The following is a 17,723-nucleotide window of genomic DNA, read 5'->3' on the forward strand; positions in this document are numbered from 1 at the left end:
CAAGACTTGAGTCAGGAAGTTAAAGCTTGGTCGCAAATGGGTCTTCCAAATAGACAATGACCCCAAGCATACTTCCAAAGTTGTGGCAAAATGGCTTAAGGACAACGAAGTGAAGGTATTGGAGTGGCCATCACAAAGCTCTGACCTCAATCCTATAGACATTTACATTACATTTACATTTACATTTAAGTCATTTAGCAGACGCTCTTATCCAGAGCGACTTACAAATTGGTGCATTCACCTTATGACATCCAGTGGAACAGCCACTTTACAATAGTGCATCTAAATCTTTTAAGGGGGGGGATTACTTTATCCTATCCTAGGTATTCCTTAAAGAGGTGGGGTTTCAGGTGTCTCCGGAAGGTGGTGATTGACTCCGCTGTCCTGGCGTCGTGAGGGAGTGTGTTCCACCATTGGGGAGCCAGAGCAGCGAACAGTTTTGACTGGGCTGAGCGGGAACTGTACTTCCTCAGTGGTAGGGAGGCGAGCAGGCCAGAGGTGGATGAACGCAGTGCCCTTGTTTGGGTGTAGGGACTGATCAGAGCCTGGAGGTACTGAGGTGCCGTTCCCCTCACAGCTCCGTAGGCAAGCACCATGGTCTTGTAGCGGATGCGAGCTTCAACTGGAAGCCAGTGGAGAGAGCGGAGGAGCGGGTGACGTGAGAGAACTTGGGAAGGTTGAACACCAGACGGGCTGCGGCGTTCTGGATGAGTTGTAGGGGTTTAATGGCACAGGCAGGGAGCCCAGCCAACAGCGAGTTGCAGTAATCCAGACGGGAGATGACAAGTGCCTGGATTAGGACCTGCGCCGCTTCCTGTGTGAGGCAGGGTCGTACTCTGCGGATGTTGTAGAGCATGAACCTACAGGAACGGGCTACCGCCTTGATGTTAGTTGAGAACGACAGAGTGTTGTCCAGGATCACGCCAAGGTTCTTAGCGCTCTGGGAGGAGGACACAATGGAGTTGTCAACCGTGATGGCGAGATCATGGAACGGGCAGTCCTTCCCCGGGAGGAAGAGCAGCTCCGTCTTGCCGAGGTTCAGCTTGAGGTGGTGATCCGTCATCCACACTGATATGTCTGCCAGACATGCAGAGATGCGATTCACCACCTGGTCATCAGAAGGAGGAAAGGAGAAGATTAATTGTGTGTCGTCTGCATAGCAATGATAGGAGAGACCATGTGAGGTTATGACAGAGCCAAGTGACTTGGTGTATAGCGAGAATAGGAGAGGGCCTAGAACAGAGCCCTGGGGGACACCAGTGGTGAGAGCGCGTGGTGAGGAGACAGATTCTCGCCACGCCACCTGGTAGGAGCGACCTGTCAGGTAGGACGCAATCCAAGCGTGGGCCGCGCCGGAGATGCCCAACTCGGAGAGGGTGGAGAGGAGGATCTGATGGTTCACAGTATCGAAGGCAGCCGATAGGTCTAGAAGGATGAGAGCAGAGGAGAGAGAGTTAGCTTTAGCGGTGCGGAGAGAAAAGAAAGAAGGGATACTGGTCTGTAGTTGTTGACCCCTCCGTTTTTTCAGAAGGGGTGCAACTCTCGCTCTCTTGAAGACGGAAGGGACGTAGCCAGCGGTCAGGGATGAGTTGATGAGCGAGGTGAGGTAAGGGAGAAGGTCTCCGGAAATGGTCTGGAGAAGAGAGGAGGGGATAGGGTCGAGCGGGCAGGTTGTTGGGCGGCCGGCCGTCACAAGACGCGAGATTTCATCTGGAGAGAGAGGGGAGAAAGAGGTCAGAGCACCGGGTAGGGCAGTGTGAGCAGAACCAGCGGTGTCGTTTGACTTAGCAAACGAGGATCGGATGTCGTCGACCTTCTTTTCAAAATGTTTGACGAAGTCATCTGCAGAGAGGGAGGAGGGGGGGAGGGGAGGAGGATTCAGGAGGGAGGAGAAGGTGGCAAAGAGCTTCCTAGGGTTAGAGGCAGATGCTTGGAATTTAGAGTGGTAGAAAGTGGCTTTAGCAGCAGAGACAGAGGAGGAAAATGTAGAGAGGAGGGAGCGAAAGGATGCCAGGTCCGCAGGGAGGCGAGTTTTCCTCCATTTCCGCTCGGCTGCCCGGAGCCCTGTTCTGTGAGCTCGCAATGAGTCGTCGAGCCACGGAGGCGGGAGGGGAGGACCGAGCCGGCCTGTAAGATAGGGGACATAGAGAGTCAAAGGATGCAGAAAGGGAGGAGAGGAGGGTTGAGGAGCCAGAATCAGGAGATAGGTTGGAGAAGGTTTGAGCAGAGGGAAGAGATGATAGGATGGAAGAGGAGAGAGTAGCGGGGGAGAGAGAGCGAAGGTTGGGACGGCGCGATACCATCCGAGTAGGGGCAGTGTGGGAAGTGTTGGATGAGAGCGAGAGGGAAAAGGATACAAGGTAGTGGTCGGAGACTTGGAGGTTAGTGGAAGAACAGCATCTAGTAAAGATGAGGTTGAGCGTATTGCCTGCCTTGTGAGTAGGGGGGGAAGGTGAGAGGGTGAGGTCAAAAGAGGAAAGGAGTGGAAAGAAGGAGGCAGAGAGGAATGAGTCAAAGGTAGACGTGGGGAGGTTAAAGTCGCCCAGAACTGTGAGAGGTGAGCCGTCCTCAGGAAAGGAGCTTATCAAGACATCAAGCTCATTGATGAACTCTCCGAGGGGACCTGGAGGGCGATAAATGATAAGGATGTTAAGCTTGAAAGGGCTGGTAACTGTGACAGCATGAAATTCAAAGGAGGCGATAGACAGATGGGTAAGGGGAGAAAAGAGAATGACCACTTGGGAGAGATGAGGATCCCGGTGCCACCACCCCGCTGACCAGAAGCTCTCGGGGTGTGCGAGAACACGTGGGCGGACGAAGAGAGAGCAGTAGGAGTAGCAGTGTTATCTGTGGTGATCCATGTTTCCGTCAGTGCCAAGAAGTCGAGGGACTGGAGGGAGGCATAGGCTGAGATGAACTCTGCCTTGTTGGCCGCAGATCGGCAGTTCCAGAGGCTACCGGAGACCTGGAACTCCACGTGGGTCGTGCGCTGGGACCACCAGATTAGGGTGGCCGCGGCCACGCGGTGTGGAGCGTTTGTATGGTCTGTGCAGAGAGGAGATAACAGGGATAGACAGACACAGACACATAGACCATTTGTGGCAGATAAAGTTTGTGCAGGCAAGGAGGCCAACAAACCTGACTCAGTTACACCAGCTCTGTCAGGAGGAATGGGCCAAAATTCACCAAACTTATTGTGGGAAGCTTGTGGAAGGCTCCCTGAAATGTTTGACCTAAGTTAAACAATATAAAGGCAATGCTACCCAATACTAATTGAGTGTATGTAAACTTCTGACCCACTGGGAATGTGAAGAAAAAAAATAATAGCTGAAATAAATCATTCTCTCTACTATTATTATGAAATTTCCCATTCTTAAAATAATGTGGTGATCCTAACTGACCTAAGACAGGGAATTTTTACTGGGATTAAATGTCAGGAATTGTGAAAAACTGAGTTTAAATGTATTTGGCTAAGGTGTATGTAAACTTCTGACTTCAACTGTATGTATTAAATGCAGATACTAACTAAGCCAGATACTTCTCTCAACACTTCAGGAACGCCTCTTGCTGTCTGTGTTGCCACGGCATGTTGCCATGGAGATGAAGGCTGACATCAACGCTAAGAAAGAAGACATGATGTTCCATAAGATCTACATCCAGAAACATGACAACGTCAGGTCAGCATAGACACAATCATCCTGGTAACCTCAGTAGCCCTGCCCTGACAACAACACATCAATAACCACAGCATTACTTCAACAAACCAAACTGACAAGAGCTATGACCTCTAAAGGCATCAGCATTATTCAGTTTGGCTGGCGGCTATCCAATGTCAGCTAGGAGAACCGAAGAGTGTGCTTCGCTTGAAAAAAGCGCAATAGAACTGTTTGCCCATTTTGAGACGCCGTAGCCAAAATAGTCCGAATTGGTTTAAGGTAATTCAAGTCCAAAACATACAAAAACGTCACAAAATGTCGTTATAATATGTACACAAACTGTTCCGAACTGTTTCGGCTGGGAAGCAGGCAGACGCCTTAACATGTTAAACAGTGTTGATGTGTTTTATTTCTTGACCTCATTTAACTGTTATTCAACGGTATCTTTTATCAAATAAAGGCAGGGTGCTTGTATTTATTCAACATTGCACATCAACATTATCGTACACACATACTGTATATACACACACACACACACACACACACACACACACACACACACACACACACAACCTTACTCAGGGCTTGGCAGAGAGCGGGCTAATTAACACTAGTAAGGGAATACTTAATTACCAGCAGCCAAGATAAGATAATCCCCAAAGAATGGGAGCTTCAGCCCAGATTCAATTAGAGCACCGACTATACACACCCCAACACACACACACACACACACACACACACACACACACACACACACACACACACACACACACACACACACACACACACACACACACACACACACACACACACACACACACACACACACACACACACACACACAGGCAACTAGGCATACATTAAGTCTGTGGACAGACTACCCCAACACATAACAGGAGGAGGAAGGGTCATCCGATTAGTTACTGATCAACCAATCCTGTCTCTTTGTTTCTCTTCAGTATTCTGTTTGCGGACATTGAGGGTTTCACCAGCTTGGCGTCTCAGTGTACGGCTCAGGAGTTGGTCATGACGCTCAACGAGCTCTTCGCCCGCTTCGACAAACTAGCATCTGTAAATAAGAATTTCTCTTCACTCTCTTTTCACCTTCCCCCATTTTCAAATTTTCTACATTAACTAGTGTATTGCCCTTCCAATTGAATATAATTTGTTCTCTGTCCCTCCCTAACTGCCATAACTGCTTTGTCTCTCTATCTGTAGGAGAACCACTGTCTGCGTATCAAGATCCTGGGGGACTGTTACTACTGTGTGTCTGGGCTGCCTGAGCCCCGCGCTGACCACGCCCACTGCTGTGTGGAGATGGGCGTCGACATGATAGAGGCCATCTCGTGAGTATGAGGAACGTCTGTGTGTGGGGAGATGCCATATTTTCTAGACATGACAAATCATAAAATATATCATAAATGTATTACTTCAGCCTGTTGGAGTATCATGTGTTTTTTGGAAAAACATTTAACATACATGTTCTTTGTGTAAATGTGCAGGCTGGTGCGTGAAGTGACGGGGGTCAACGTCAACATGCGTGTGGGCATCCATAGCGGCCGTGTGCACTGTGGGGTGCTGGGACTCAGGAAGTGGCAGTTTGACGTGTGGTCCAACGATGTCACACTGGCCAACCACATGGAGGCTGGGGGCAAGGCAGGGTGAGGGAGACACACACACACCCACACACACATGTATGCACACATGCATGCACGTGCGCACGCAGACACACACATAGACTGACCTTGTGTCCTTCTCCCAGGAGGATCCACATCACCAAAGCCACCCTGCAGTATCTAAATAGGGATTATGAGGTGGAGCCGGGTTTCGGAGGGGAGAGGAACGCCTACTTGAAGGAGAACAGCATTGAGACCTTCCTGGTGCTGGGCTGCAGCCAGAAACGGGTCAGGGACAAAACGACTTCCTACACTTGCTAACCACCACACGTACAGTTGTATGACAGTTTACAGGGCACTCCAAACACTGGAGAATTGAGGTTGTTCCACGAAGAGTGCCTTTTGCATCTCTTTGATGTTTTAATCAGACATTGTGCACCAATATTGAATTTTAAAAGCATGTTATATTAAATTAAGTGCCCTTTAATATAGAACACAAGGATAATTCAATAAATCTCATTTTTTATATGAATAAAGAATTCAGCATTTTGACATGTCACTCTGCACCCCATGTGACTTCTAAGAAGATGTGTCAAAATGTGAAGTTTGCACCATCCCCTAGTTATTTTGTTGCTTTGACAAAGTAATTTCTAAAGATGATTATTTATTTCATGTTATTAGTGATTCATTTACGTCAGTCCCTCATTTTAAGGTCAACCCTGTTATGTGAACTGAACTCTTGTTGCTGAGGAGTATTCCTGTCTGTAATAAAGCTCCTTTGTAGGGAAAACTCATTCTAATTGGCTGGGCCTGGCTCCCCAGTGGGTGGGCCTAAGCCCTCCCAGGTCCACCCATGGCTGCACCCTTGCCAGTCATGTGAAATCTACAGATTACGGCCTAATTGATTTTCTTACATGAACTGTAAATTCTTTGAAATTGTTGCATGTTATGTTTATATTTTTGTTCAATATATAGTTCTACAAAATGTAGAAATGCGCAGTTTTCACATATGTAGACACTGGTTTGGTGCTGGAGATAATGAATATGATGTTGAAAAGTGGCAGAGTTGCCCTTTAACCTATTGAGATGGAATACTTTCTTTAATGAAGTTCAACATGTGCCCTTTATGACAGAATGTTAAAATTAAATTATTTTTGGACCAAGTTACACTATTCAAAAGGCACTGAATTGGTGGAACAACTCATTGGGTTGTCCAAGTTAGCACCCATTTAATCCACTCAAGGGTTTCACCGGTTCAGTTGTCTAACCTTTGTCTCTGTCTGTGCTTTCCTCTGTGTAGAAAGACGAGAAGGCCATGATGGCCAAGATGCAGAGGACGCGGTCCAACTCCAACGAGGGCCTGATGCCTCGCTGGGTGCCCGACACAAGGTTCTCCAGGACCAAGGACTCCAAAGTCTTCAGACAGATGGTGAGACGAAACCTCTCTCTCTCTATTGGCTCATTTGTGTCTCATTTGTGTCTCTCCTGCTTCTCCCCTATATCTACTTATTGTATCCCAATAGTCTTACCCATAAATGTTACCTCACTTCAGAGTGCTCTGTGTGTCCCACTACCAGCGTTTACCAAACAAGGTCCTGGGGACCCCAAGGGATGCATGTTTTGATTTTTGCCCTAGCACTAGACAGCAGATTGAAATATTCAACAAATCATCAAGTATTGATTATTCGAATCAGCTGTGTAGTCATTGGGCAAAAAACAAAACATGCATCCCTTGGGGTCCCCAGAACCGAGGTTGGGAAACCCTGTAGTAGTCTCTCCATTATGTTCCCCAGTGTCTACCGATAGTCTCTTCTGTCTTTCCTCTCCTGTCTCCTGAGGGCCAGCTCTTCCCTACAGGGTTTATCTATTGGCTAATCCCTCTTTTTACATCTCTTGTCTGGGTTTCTGTATGTTGGTTAATCCTCCTTTTCTTTCTCTTTCTCAGGGGATTGATGAGTCGTCCAGCAAAGACAAGTGAGTAGTTATTTTTCTGAGGATGTTTGGGATACACACATACACATATACACATATACACACCCACCTAAATACACACCCAGGGAGACAGGCTCACTTGCCAAAATGCACATTTACACTCTCTCTCCCTCTCTCCCTCTCTCTCTCTCTCTCTCTACCTCCTCCCCCTTTCCAGCCGTGGTGCCCAGGAGGCAATGAACCCTGAAGATGAGGTGGATGAGTTTCTTGGGCGAGCCATCGATGCTCGCAGCATCGACCAGCTGAGGAAAGACCACGTCAAGAAGTTCCTGCTCACCTTCCAGACCTCTAGCCTAGAGAAAAAGGTCTCTGCGTACATCTCCCAGAATACTCTGGGCTTTATTTAGTTCATCCCTGGTATGTTATGTAGTTCACATTCACAGTTAATGTCTGCTGATGTTTTTAACGGGTTCTGATCTCTCTCTGGTAGTATTCGAAGAAGGTAGACGATCGCTTTGGGGGTTACGTGGCTTGTACCCTCCTGGTCTTCTGCTTCATCTCCTTCATCCAGATTGTCATATTTCCACAGTGAGTGACACACGCGTACACACACACACACACACACGCACACACACACACACACACACACACTTACTTTTCTGAGTCCTCTTGTCTGTGTGTCTCCTCCTGCAGCACCCCAGTAATGCTGGGGATCTACATCAGTATCTTCATCATCCTCGCCAACATCCTCTTCATCTGTGCCATATATTCCTGCATTAAGGTAAGAACTCCACAACACACACATTACCTACTGTACACACCCAAATGCATTCTGGACACTAAATGTTATTTCCTTTATTCCTCCTCTCATGTAGCTGTTTCCAGCTGCGATGCAGATCGTGTCAAAGAAGATAGTCCAGTCTCGTACCAACAGCACTCTGGTGGGGGTGTTTACCATCATCCTCGTCTTCATCTCTGCCTTTGTCAACATGGTGAGACTGAACAGATTGACACACACACACCTACAGCAAACATTTCCCCACAAGTTAACATGTTTGTGAATGTCTCTTCGGTTGTAGTTTGCGTGTGACACGGAGAGTTTGGTGGACTGCATTGCCCGGGAGCTGAACATCTCTGTTTCCATGGTGACACCCTGTCTCATCCGCAACCTGTCTGTGTCGGTAGATGGGGGTCTAGAGATTTGTCCCAGCCAGGGCCCCTCATGTCCCTTCCCAGAGGTGAGTGGGTGTGTCACCGATGTCAGGTTGTATACTGATGTCTTATATGTTCTTTATAAATAACAGGTTAATCTGATCATCAATCAATCCTCTCTGTCCTTCTCTCCCTCAGTATTTCAGCTACAGTGTGCTGCTGACCCTGCTGGCCTGTTCAGTATTCCTCCAGATCAGCAGTATAGGGAAGCTGGCCCTCATGCTGCTCATCCAGCTCACCTTCCTGCTGCTGGTGGAGTGGCCACAGGTGGCGCTGTTCGAAAATGCTGACCTCTTTGTCACCTCCAAAGCCCTGTGAGTACTGGGGCTGCGTTCAGGAGGACACAACGTTGTAGTCATCAATGTTTTTGACTAAACCATTTTCTTTCTTTTTCTCATCCAGTGATTTCAATGAAACTATTCAATGGTCCAGTTTCAATGAAACTACAGTCGAGTGGTAAGTTTGGATTCAAAGCCTTTCTGAAATCATTATTTGAAATCTGTGTAGGTGTGCATATGACCCATTTTCTCTTTCTCTGATCCACTCTCTCTCTGCAGTTTGGTTTGTTTCTTGGTTTTCTTTCTAACTGTGCCTCTCTGACCTTTCTTTCTAACTGTCTCTCTGCAGCCCGTTCAGTGTGACCAAAGTATCTCTGAGAGTCATGACACCTGTGATTCTCACTGTGTTTGTGCTGGCGCTCTACCTCCATGCCCAGCAGGTGGAGTCCACTTCACGCCTCGACTTCCTCTGGAAACTACAGGTACCATAGGCCTACAGAGGGGCACTCCTCTACCTTGACTACAGCAGAACATAGTGTAGTATAAGATGTCCCCACCTATCTTAACCTTTTTCCCTCATGTCCTCCTTCCAGGCCACAGAGGAGAAGGAGGAGATGGAGGAGCTTCAGGCCTACAACCGCCGTCTCCTCCACAACATCCTGCCCAAGGACGTGGCGGCTCACTTTCTGGCACGTGAGCGCCGTAACGACGAGCTCTACTACCAGTCCTGTGAGTGTGTGGCCGTCATGTTCGCCTCCATTTCCAACTTCTCTGAGTTCTATGTAGAGCTGGAGGCCAACAATGAGGGAGTGGAATGTCTTAGGCTGCTCAACGAGATCATCGCCGACTTTGACGAGGTAAAGAGGGAGGGGGCGGGGAGAGGAGAGGAGATGGTAGATTATGGAATTGTGGACGCTTAGTGTCATTGTGAATTCTGTGTCTTTTGCCCTTTGGTGCATTTTCAGTACAGTCATCGTTGGCCTCATGCAATTAAAATAGGATACAGTTTTGGCCAAACTCAAACCTGAGGCTTTGTGTTTTGTCCTACTCTCAGATCATCAGTGAGGAGAAGTTTCGTCAGCTGGAGAAGATCAAGACTATTGGCAGCACCTACATGGCCGCCTCGGGTCTCAATGATTCCACCTACGACCGTGAGGGCCGCTCCCATATCACGGCTCTGGCCGACTATGCCATGAGACTGAGGGAACAGATGAAGTACATCAATGAGCATTCCTTCAACAACTTCCAGATGAAGATAGGTGAGTCTGAAAAAGCTCAACAAAGCTTTAAACAAACTGAGGTTAAATAATATCACATGAAGTTGTGAAACACAGACAGGATTGAGTGGGATAGGAACCAGTGTTGCAGACCAGAGAGAGTGTTGGTTAATAGGAAACAGAGTAGAATATGGTTGGATGCATGAGTTTGGTATGAATAACCACTATGTTTATGAATCTATGATCTGTCTCTCTTTTTTCAGGTCTGAATATTGGGCCAGTGGTCGCAGGGGTGATTGGAGCACGGAAGCCCCAGTACGATATATGGGGGAACACGGTCAACGTAGCCAGTCGCATGGACAGTACAGGAGTCCCAGACCGCATTCAGGTATGGAGGATGTCAATCAGTTAACACTCAGTAGGTCATACTCCGTTCCTAATAAGCATAGTGTATGCCGGTCAAAAATGCACATTTTCCCACTCTCCTCAGGTTACCACGGACCTCCACCAGGTGCTTTCAGATATAGGATATGTTCTAGAGTGCCGTGGGGTCGTTAAAGTCAAGGGCAAAGGGGAAATGACGACCTACTTCCTGAATGATGGACCGCCCAATAGTTAGCAGCCGTGGCAGCATTAGCCGGGACCTTTCCCGCGGCAGCACTACTGAGGGAGGACTCGCACCGCGAGCTAGCGGCTAACAACTAGCGATGCCATCACTTGAAACCCGAGCCAAGAGAAAATACTTTGAGACTCCAGGACTTGAGAAGGAAAATTTTCTTATGTGGCAGCCATGTTTTGGCGCCCGCACACATGGAAGGACAAGTGTTTTTCTCATGTCTAGCCTTTCTCTCAGGCTACTTTAAAGATGCAAAGTCTGTTTATTTAAAACAACGCCTTTAGCCTGTGTCAAAAAAAGAAAAAGGCTGTACATAAGGTTACTTTTTATTTGACATCATTTTCTGTGATTTTTTTTTTTTTTTTTCATGATTTCTTTTCAGCAGAAATATGAAACAGGTACTCATGTTTTATTTCTGGGTTACTTATTTATTTTAATCTTGATGTTTTGTGCAAAAATTCCTTTATGAAAAAGTCTGAATACATACGTGCACAAATATCCAGTTTATTACACGTTTCTAAGTGTGTATGTACATGCATATTTGTGTGTATGAATATGTGTATAAATTGAAGGAAAATATTGACCAAAGACCAAAGTATTTACGAAAAACAAGGCAAGACATGTCTGTTATGTTCTCGCAAAAGTCTGCGATGATCACCAACTCAATCTGTTGCACGGTAGTACCCTCAGTCTTTTTAGTACAGTGCTGGCAAATGCTATTAATCAATATGGGCAAAATGTGTAACAACTTTCATTTGGTTGATCAATCAGCCAGCAAAGAGGTCCAGTACAGTTTATCATCGATGACATCTATATGATTACTCTGCCTCCATCTCTAAAATGATTATTATGTTATTTAAGATTAAATAGAGGCTGGTAGCCTTTTTTAAGTCCTGGGGAGAGGGTTCAACCTGTTGGTTCAACAAAATAAGAGGAAATAGGATGGTCCCCCCCTCCTCAACCCTTGTCAAATGTGTTACCCCCACCATGGCTCAGTCCAGCTATAACAGTTCGAGCACCCAAGGCACAATTGTATACAGCAAAGGCATACTGTCAACTGCTCCACCCCTTTCAAATGTGTCCCTTTCCATTTATTTTGCAAATGGAAATTAAAGGACTCAAAACTAAAAAAGATGTTCCAGAACCAGAGGGGAAAGCCTGGGCATTAAATACAGTGGTACCGGACAGGCGCCTAAGATGTTCCAGAACCAGAGGGGAAAGCCTGGGTATTAAATACAGTGGTACCGGACAGCCGCCTAAGATGTTCCAGAACCAGAGGGGAAAGCCTGGGCATTAAATACAGTGGTACCGGACAGGCGCCTAAGATGTTCCAGAACCAGAGGGGAAAGCCTGGGTATTAAATACAGTGGTACCGGACAGCCGCCTAAGATGTTCCAGAACCAGAGGGGAAAGCCTGGGTATTAAATACAGTGGTACCGGACAGCCGCCTAAGATGTTCCAGAACCAGAGGGGAAAGCCTGGGTATTAAATACAGTGGTACCGGACAGCCGCCTAAGATGTTCCAGAACCAGAGGGGAAAGCCTGGGTATTAAATACAGTGGTACCGGACAGCCGCCTAAGATGTTCCAGAACCAGAGGGGAAAGCCTGGGTATTAAATACAGTGGTACCGGACAGCCGCCTAAGATGTTCCAGAACCAGAGGGGAAAGCCTGGGTATTAAATACAGTGGTACCGGACAGCCGCCTAAGATGTTCCAGAACCAGAGGGGAAAGCCTGGGTATTAAATACAGTGGTACCGGACAGCCGCCTAAGATGTTCCAGAACCAGAGGGGAAAGCCTGGGTATTAAATACAGTGGTACCGGACAGCCGCCTAAGATGTTCCAGAACCAGAGCCGCCTAAGATGGAAAGCCTGGGTATTAAATACAGTGGTACCGGACAGCCGCCTAAGATGTTCCAGAACCAGAGGGGAAAGCCTGGGTATTAAATACAGTGGTACCGGACAGCCGCCTAAGATGTTCCAGAACCAGAGGGGAAAGCCTGGGTATTAAATACAGTGGTACCGGACAGCCGCCTAAGATGTTCCAGAACCAGAGGGGAAAGCCTGGGTATTAAATACAGTGGTACCGGACAGCCGCCTAAGTTTGAATCGCTAACGAGTATTTTCTAAAGAAAGAAGGAAATAAATATATATATATTAGGCTGAATACTGTGCTTTGTAATCTTGAAGGGGCATAACTATTTTCACTGTGAGGTTTTTATGATACTTCAAACTGCTTTTTTGCCTAACTTAACTGCTTTAAAGCATGTCTGATTGTGGTATCCTGTTTTCGATTCTGTTTGTTTTAACGTTGAGTATTTTTTTATCACCTCTGTATTCATAATTTGTATTAACCTTATGGTTGTTGTTATTATGATGAATTATTACGCTTATGATGATTCCATTCCAACGATAAGGATCAAAGGGCAGAACGCTTTCTTGTAAAATGCCAGACGTAAAAGCTCAAGCTCAATGGTACCAACTGATCAACTGCAGCCAACTACAGTATTTCAAACACTGGTCCTAGATTTGATCACTCATACTCATTAGATGTCGCTTTTCCACAGATATACAGATTGTACACTGTACCTTTTCATTGAGCAAACACTACTGCAGGACTAAGCTCAGTCAGGTTATGCACTGATCCCATCCCTATCAGATTTCAGGGCCCTCCTCAGAGAGACAGAACACAATCAGCAGTGTGAGCAGTATTAGAACTCTGTCTTAATTGAACAAGCCACTGGAGAATACAGTGGGAAGAGGAACTGAGTTTCACAGAGGCAGAGAAATCGAGGGAAGGATAGACAGCCTGTGAAAGCTAATGGAAATAATTTACTGACCTTAGCATTGACTCAACACTGACTTTATTTAGTTAATTTTGACTTTCCCATAACATCTTCATAACACACTTGACTATGGACACTAAAAGTTGATAATGTTCGTCCCAAAGCAAGCTAATAGCCTCATGTTATTGGCCCCTTCCCGTGTATTGATGTTTGGCCTTGAGCGTGTGGGACCGCCGTGGAAAAGTAAAGGTCTTGGGGTCAATAATGACTGAGGTTGTGCCCAATCGAGAGTGATTGACATAGAAATAGAATACATAGAATGGACATGGTTAGTAAGATGATGCACGTTTTATTCTATTTCTACAGGCTGTCTTGTCTTTGGGTTGGGTGGCTGTTAATTGTTGACTCTTGGGATGTTTTTAGGGCACAGATGAGGGGAGGAGGGTCGTCCCAGAACTACTGAAAGTGTGTTTTGCTCAAGCCTGATGAATCCGGCCCCCTTCTTTTTGTTTTCTACCCCTGTGAAGGAGTTCAGAAGGCACCGTTTTTCCTGAAGTGAAGGACAAAAAGAGTTTAGGACTATGACTGACAAAATAAAATTTCCCCTTGAAGAATTTTTTAAAATAAAAACAATGGCTGTTTTATGTGGTGTTGATTGCTGTTAATGTGTGCGGCTTTCTTTACCTGTTGTAAAAACTAGGATTACCATTGGCTGATTGTGACCAATGAAATTATTAGGTGAGAGCAAGCAGTCCCAGATACCCAATACATTTCATACATGAGAGGATTCATATATTTGTCTCTCCCTGCACTATCATGAAGGAGTTACAGTGCTCAATGTACAGACAGACGCCAGGTAGCTACAGCCACATCCTCTGAATTGTTCAAGCCTGCCCTTGAGACTGGTGTGTGTGCTCAGTGCTGACTGACTCACTCAATGACCCTGTAATCAGAAACAGCATTGTTTCTCAGGTAGAGTGCCTCTCTCACAGATCATTACATTTACATAGAAACTCCAGGAGTTTACACACGCATATTGGGAAGGGACAAGCAAGTTAAAGCACACTGCATACAGTACACTAGCACAGGGAAGGAGCCTACAAGATGAGGGAGGAGTTAGGGTGGGGATGGGGTAAATGTGATGGATAACTGGTTATGCTGCCAAAAGTGTACTGACAGAAAGAAAACAAGTGATATCTGGATATTCCTTTGACCTCATATGTTATTAATGATACTGTAATGTTAGCTCATTTAGAAAAACGTTAAAGATAAGTAAATGTTTTCCTCGTGTTATCATTTGATTGATTTAGTTAATGTACTGAAAGTATGCAAAATACAAGCTTTACTAAATATACAAACATGCCGTATCAAATATTTGGCTAGACACTTTTCAGTCATAATATCGTATCTGATCCGAGATAGTCAGTTACTATCCCCAAGGTCGAATGAATGACCTTACTGAGTAACAATAACTAATTACTGAAACAAAATACTCTTATTTCCTCATGGGTATTACAATTGTATTCCTCTAGAGAGAGGTAACAGCTCAATTTTACCAGTGGAAAGGCAGAGGTCATTTGACAACCTGATACAGTAGCTCACAAAAATAAATAACATGCTATGATGAAAATGTCTCAGTTTATTAAACCACAATAGTCCTTCCAGTGTAAAGGTCCCAGAGGTCTTTGGATGGGATTGTATGTGTGTGTATGTTACTGCAGGAGTGGAAATCAGAATAAACTGAACTCTCGGTCCGTCATTGACATCTCTTTCACAAACCTGAGTAAGAACAGGAGGCAGAGGGTGAGCAGGCCACTGACACATCTGACTTCAAGAAACAAATGTTAGAATCCGACATGACACTCACTTGGTCATCTCACTGTTCTTGCGGGGGAATCGTCTGACTTGGGTCCAGGGTGCATGCATCTTTCCTTGGCCTCCATTAGACATCCACCATCCACACTGATGGCTGTCTGTCAGGGGCACGGAGTACAGCTGATTCGGGGCTAGAGAAGAGTGAGTACATGTCACTCAATGTTGATCCACGGTGTGCCCTTGCCTTTGGTTTAGTAAAATGTATACTGAACAAAAATATAAATGCAACAATTTAATTGATTTTACAGTTCATATGAGGAAATCAGTCAATTGAAATAAATGTATTAGGCCCTAATCTATGGATTTCACATGACTGGGAATATAGATATGCATTAGTTGGTCACAGATACCTTAAAAAAAAAATGGGCCTCAATATATCATCACTGTATTTTTGTGCATTCAAATTGCCATCGATAAATTGCAATTGTGTTTGTTGTGCATAGCTTATGCCCGCCCATAACATAACCCCACTGCCACCATATGGTACTCTGTTCACAACGTTGACATCAGCAAACCGCTCGCCCACACAACGCCATACATGTGGTCTGCGGTTGAGGCCAGTTGGATATACTGCCAAATTTTCTAAAACCACATTGGAGGAGGCTAATGATAGAGAAATTCACATTAAATTATCTGACAACAGCTCTGGCAATATCAAGTGCACGCTCCCTCAAAACTTGAGACATCTGTGGCATTGTATTGTGTGACAAAACTGCACATTTTGTAGTGGCCTTCTATTGTCCCCAGCATCAGGCGCACCTGTGTAATGAACATGCTGTTTAATCAGCTTCTTGAAATGCCACACCTGTCAGGTGGATGGATTATCTTGGCAAAGGAGAAATGCTCACTAACAGGGATATAAAGAGAGAAATAAGCTTTTTGTGCATATAGAACATTTATGGGATCTTTTATTTCAGCTCATGAAACCAACACTTTACATGTTGCGTTTATATTTTTGACCAGTGCATTTCATTCAAACCGAAATGTTGAACAGCCAAGGCCTACCACCTGTACATGAAATGATAAGTGATACTTAAGAGTACTCACATCTAACTTACATCTTGGTATCTGAACCCGTTTGAGCATCTCTCTATATCGCCCCTGGCTCCCTTGGTGTATGTCTTGGCTGAAGGGAGGAGGCTGGTTGTAGATACTGCCGGTATCAGTGCATTTTGGGGGTCCCCTCTGGACTTGGATGGAGGGCAGTCCTGACTGTTTAGCCCAGCTCCTTGAATCCACCTCATCTATAAAAGCAAAGGCAGGTTGTTCCGGCATGACCACTTGTACCTTCGAATGATGATCCATGTCAGGACAGATAAAGCAAAGCTATGACATTTAAAATACATACTTATTCTGCTTGTTTTAAACTGACCATTTAGCTAAGTTAACGTAGGTAATTAGCAAGTAACGTTAAGTCAGTGTAAACAAATTAACACAGATAACGTTACAGTACGGCAACGTTAGCTAAGCACTCACCACCGGGAGAAGCAGACGATCTCGGACTCAATAACATATTGTCTCCGATGGGGTTTTGATAGCCCAAATTCGTTATCCCGAAGAAAGCCATAAAGTAACGTTACCGTCGCCAGCAACAGTCTGAAGCTGTTTAGGATAGCAGGAAAATGTGGGAACCGCAAGCAATTGCCTCTGTAAATAAATCACAACTTCTGTTTTACGCAGGACCATGGTAACAAGCGCCACCAATCAGATGGCGTTCCAGACATCAGCCTGTGAAGAAACAGAAACTGTTTAGAAAGGTGCAACGTTACAAAACGTTCAGATAGAAATGCATTTTGACAGATGATCTTCTGTCTTGTAGAATTAGGCACAATACCAGATTTGTTTATTACATTTGTATCTATAATGTTCTGAATGAGCGGATTCGATTATGCTGTGCCACCGAGCACCAGGCAAAGGCCCTTCACGTCATCGGGCGAAAGCATCAAGGATGGGAATGCCTTTCTCAAATCGAACAGTAATCGAAAGCAATCACCTCTGCATGGGAAAACACAGGATCCGACTAATTACTACACGTTCTTAATTACGTGTTTGAGGTGATTTCGCCGTGAGCATTGAACGGGGCACTTGGCTCATGCATGGGAGGCAGCCCGGTTCCAAATCGAATGCAATCAACTTTCAGCCAATGCAAAACACGGGCGCCGGGGCTAGATTAATCGAACACCCTCAGAGTTTCACTCGTTGAATTCACCCCTGTGCTAGAAATTCCATCATGCTTCAGGTGTAATGCTCAAGTCTATGGATATGATATGGCTACATCATGTGTAGGCCTAGTCACCTATATTGTTGAGAATAAAAGCATAAAATAAATTAGCCGATAATAGCAGTAATAGTTTTCCCTTATGACGACCATTACACACATAATGTGTTAAGCCTGTGCATATTAATATTCTACTAGCCTGGATTCAACCATTGAAAAAACTATGGTTGATTAAAAACGATTAGGCCAGAGCCACTTGGATGAATCTAATAGTTTAATTAAACTATGGAGAAAAATGTTATTGTTCAATTATCCAG

General features: G+C 45.4%; 2 protein-coding genes across 7 annotated transcripts in view; one reads left to right on the forward strand and one right to left on the reverse strand.

Moving 5' to 3' along the window:
* Positions 1 to 13,954, forward strand: part of LOC118359667 (adenylate cyclase type 6-like) — a 52,555-nt gene extending 38,601 nt beyond the window's left edge. For 3 of the 4 annotated variants that reach the window (XM_035738265.2, XM_035738267.2, XM_035738266.2), the window contains exons 5-23: positions 3,556 to 3,677; positions 4,616 to 4,727; positions 4,875 to 5,002; positions 5,159 to 5,317; positions 5,419 to 5,560; positions 6,573 to 6,701; positions 7,218 to 7,246; positions 7,422 to 7,569; positions 7,695 to 7,792; positions 7,898 to 7,985; positions 8,080 to 8,196; positions 8,284 to 8,442; positions 8,555 to 8,730; positions 8,819 to 8,872; positions 9,044 to 9,176; positions 9,288 to 9,551; positions 9,749 to 9,953; positions 10,175 to 10,299; positions 10,402 to 12,333. In XM_035738265.2, coding sequence (XP_035594158.1) covers positions 3,556 to 3,677; positions 4,616 to 4,727; positions 4,875 to 5,002; positions 5,159 to 5,317; positions 5,419 to 5,560; positions 6,573 to 6,701; positions 7,218 to 7,246; positions 7,422 to 7,569; positions 7,695 to 7,792; positions 7,898 to 7,985; positions 8,080 to 8,196; positions 8,284 to 8,442; positions 8,555 to 8,730; positions 8,819 to 8,872; positions 9,044 to 9,176; positions 9,288 to 9,551; positions 9,749 to 9,953; positions 10,175 to 10,299; positions 10,402 to 10,530 — 2,517 coding nt within the window. In that variant the 3' untranslated portion in view covers positions 10,531 to 12,333. Of the gene's footprint in view, positions 1 to 3,555; positions 3,678 to 4,615; positions 4,728 to 4,874; positions 5,003 to 5,158; positions 5,318 to 5,418; positions 5,561 to 6,572; positions 6,702 to 7,217; positions 7,247 to 7,421; positions 7,570 to 7,694; positions 7,793 to 7,897; positions 7,986 to 8,079; positions 8,197 to 8,283; positions 8,443 to 8,554; positions 8,731 to 8,818; positions 8,873 to 9,043; positions 9,177 to 9,287; positions 9,552 to 9,748; positions 9,954 to 10,174; positions 10,300 to 10,401; positions 12,334 to 13,736 lie in introns of those variants that run through there. The other variant, XM_052482043.1, reaches the window with a different exon arrangement.
* On the reverse strand, positions 13,647 to 17,437 carry LOC118359669 (testis-expressed protein 49-like). Of its 3 annotated transcripts, none has more exons than XM_035738269.2 (5): positions 17,039 to 17,304; positions 16,665 to 16,916; positions 16,247 to 16,432; positions 15,181 to 15,319; positions 13,647 to 13,863 (listed from the first exon to the last, which is right to left on the reverse strand). In XM_035738269.2, the coding sequence occupies exons 2-5, from the start codon at positions 16,753 to 16,755 to the stop codon at positions 13,845 to 13,847; spliced, it is 435 nt and encodes a 144-aa protein (XP_035594162.1). In that variant the 5' UTR covers positions 16,756 to 16,916; positions 17,039 to 17,304; the 3' UTR covers positions 13,647 to 13,844. The 3 variants fall into 3 exon arrangements, 2 of the variants coding, with proteins under 2 accessions (XP_035594162.1, XP_035594164.1); XR_004820729.2 differs by lacking the exon at positions 13,647 to 13,863 and adding an exon at positions 14,933 to 15,092 and having other exon boundaries at positions 16,236 to 16,432; positions 17,039 to 17,319; XM_035738271.2 differs by lacking the exon at positions 13,647 to 13,863 and adding an exon at positions 14,933 to 15,092 and having other exon boundaries at positions 17,039 to 17,437.
* Between the last annotated feature and the right edge of the window lie 286 nt (positions 17,438 to 17,723).

This window comes from Oncorhynchus keta, chromosome 27 (genome assembly GCF_023373465.1).
Source record: "Oncorhynchus keta strain PuntledgeMale-10-30-2019 chromosome 27, Oket_V2, whole genome shotgun sequence".
In the NCBI taxonomy this organism is placed as follows: Eukaryota; Metazoa; Chordata; class Actinopteri; order Salmoniformes; family Salmonidae; genus Oncorhynchus; species Oncorhynchus keta.

What these genes read in the sequence shown, in the direction of transcription:
- LOC118359669 (XM_035738271.2), bottom strand. Translation starts at nt 16,755, where the DNA reads ATGGCTTTCTTCGGGATAACGAATTTGGGCTATCAAAACCCCATCGGA. An exon ending in ATCGTCTGCTTCTCCCGGTG is followed by an intron (nt 16,433 to 16,664) that starts GTGAGTGCTTAG and finishes TTGCTTTTATAG; the next exon opens with ATGAGGTGGATTCAAGGAGC. An exon ending in ACGGGTTCAGATACCAAGAT is followed by an intron (nt 15,320 to 16,246) that starts GTAAGTTAGATG and finishes ACTCTTCTCTAG; the next exon opens with CCCCGAATCAGCTGTACTCC.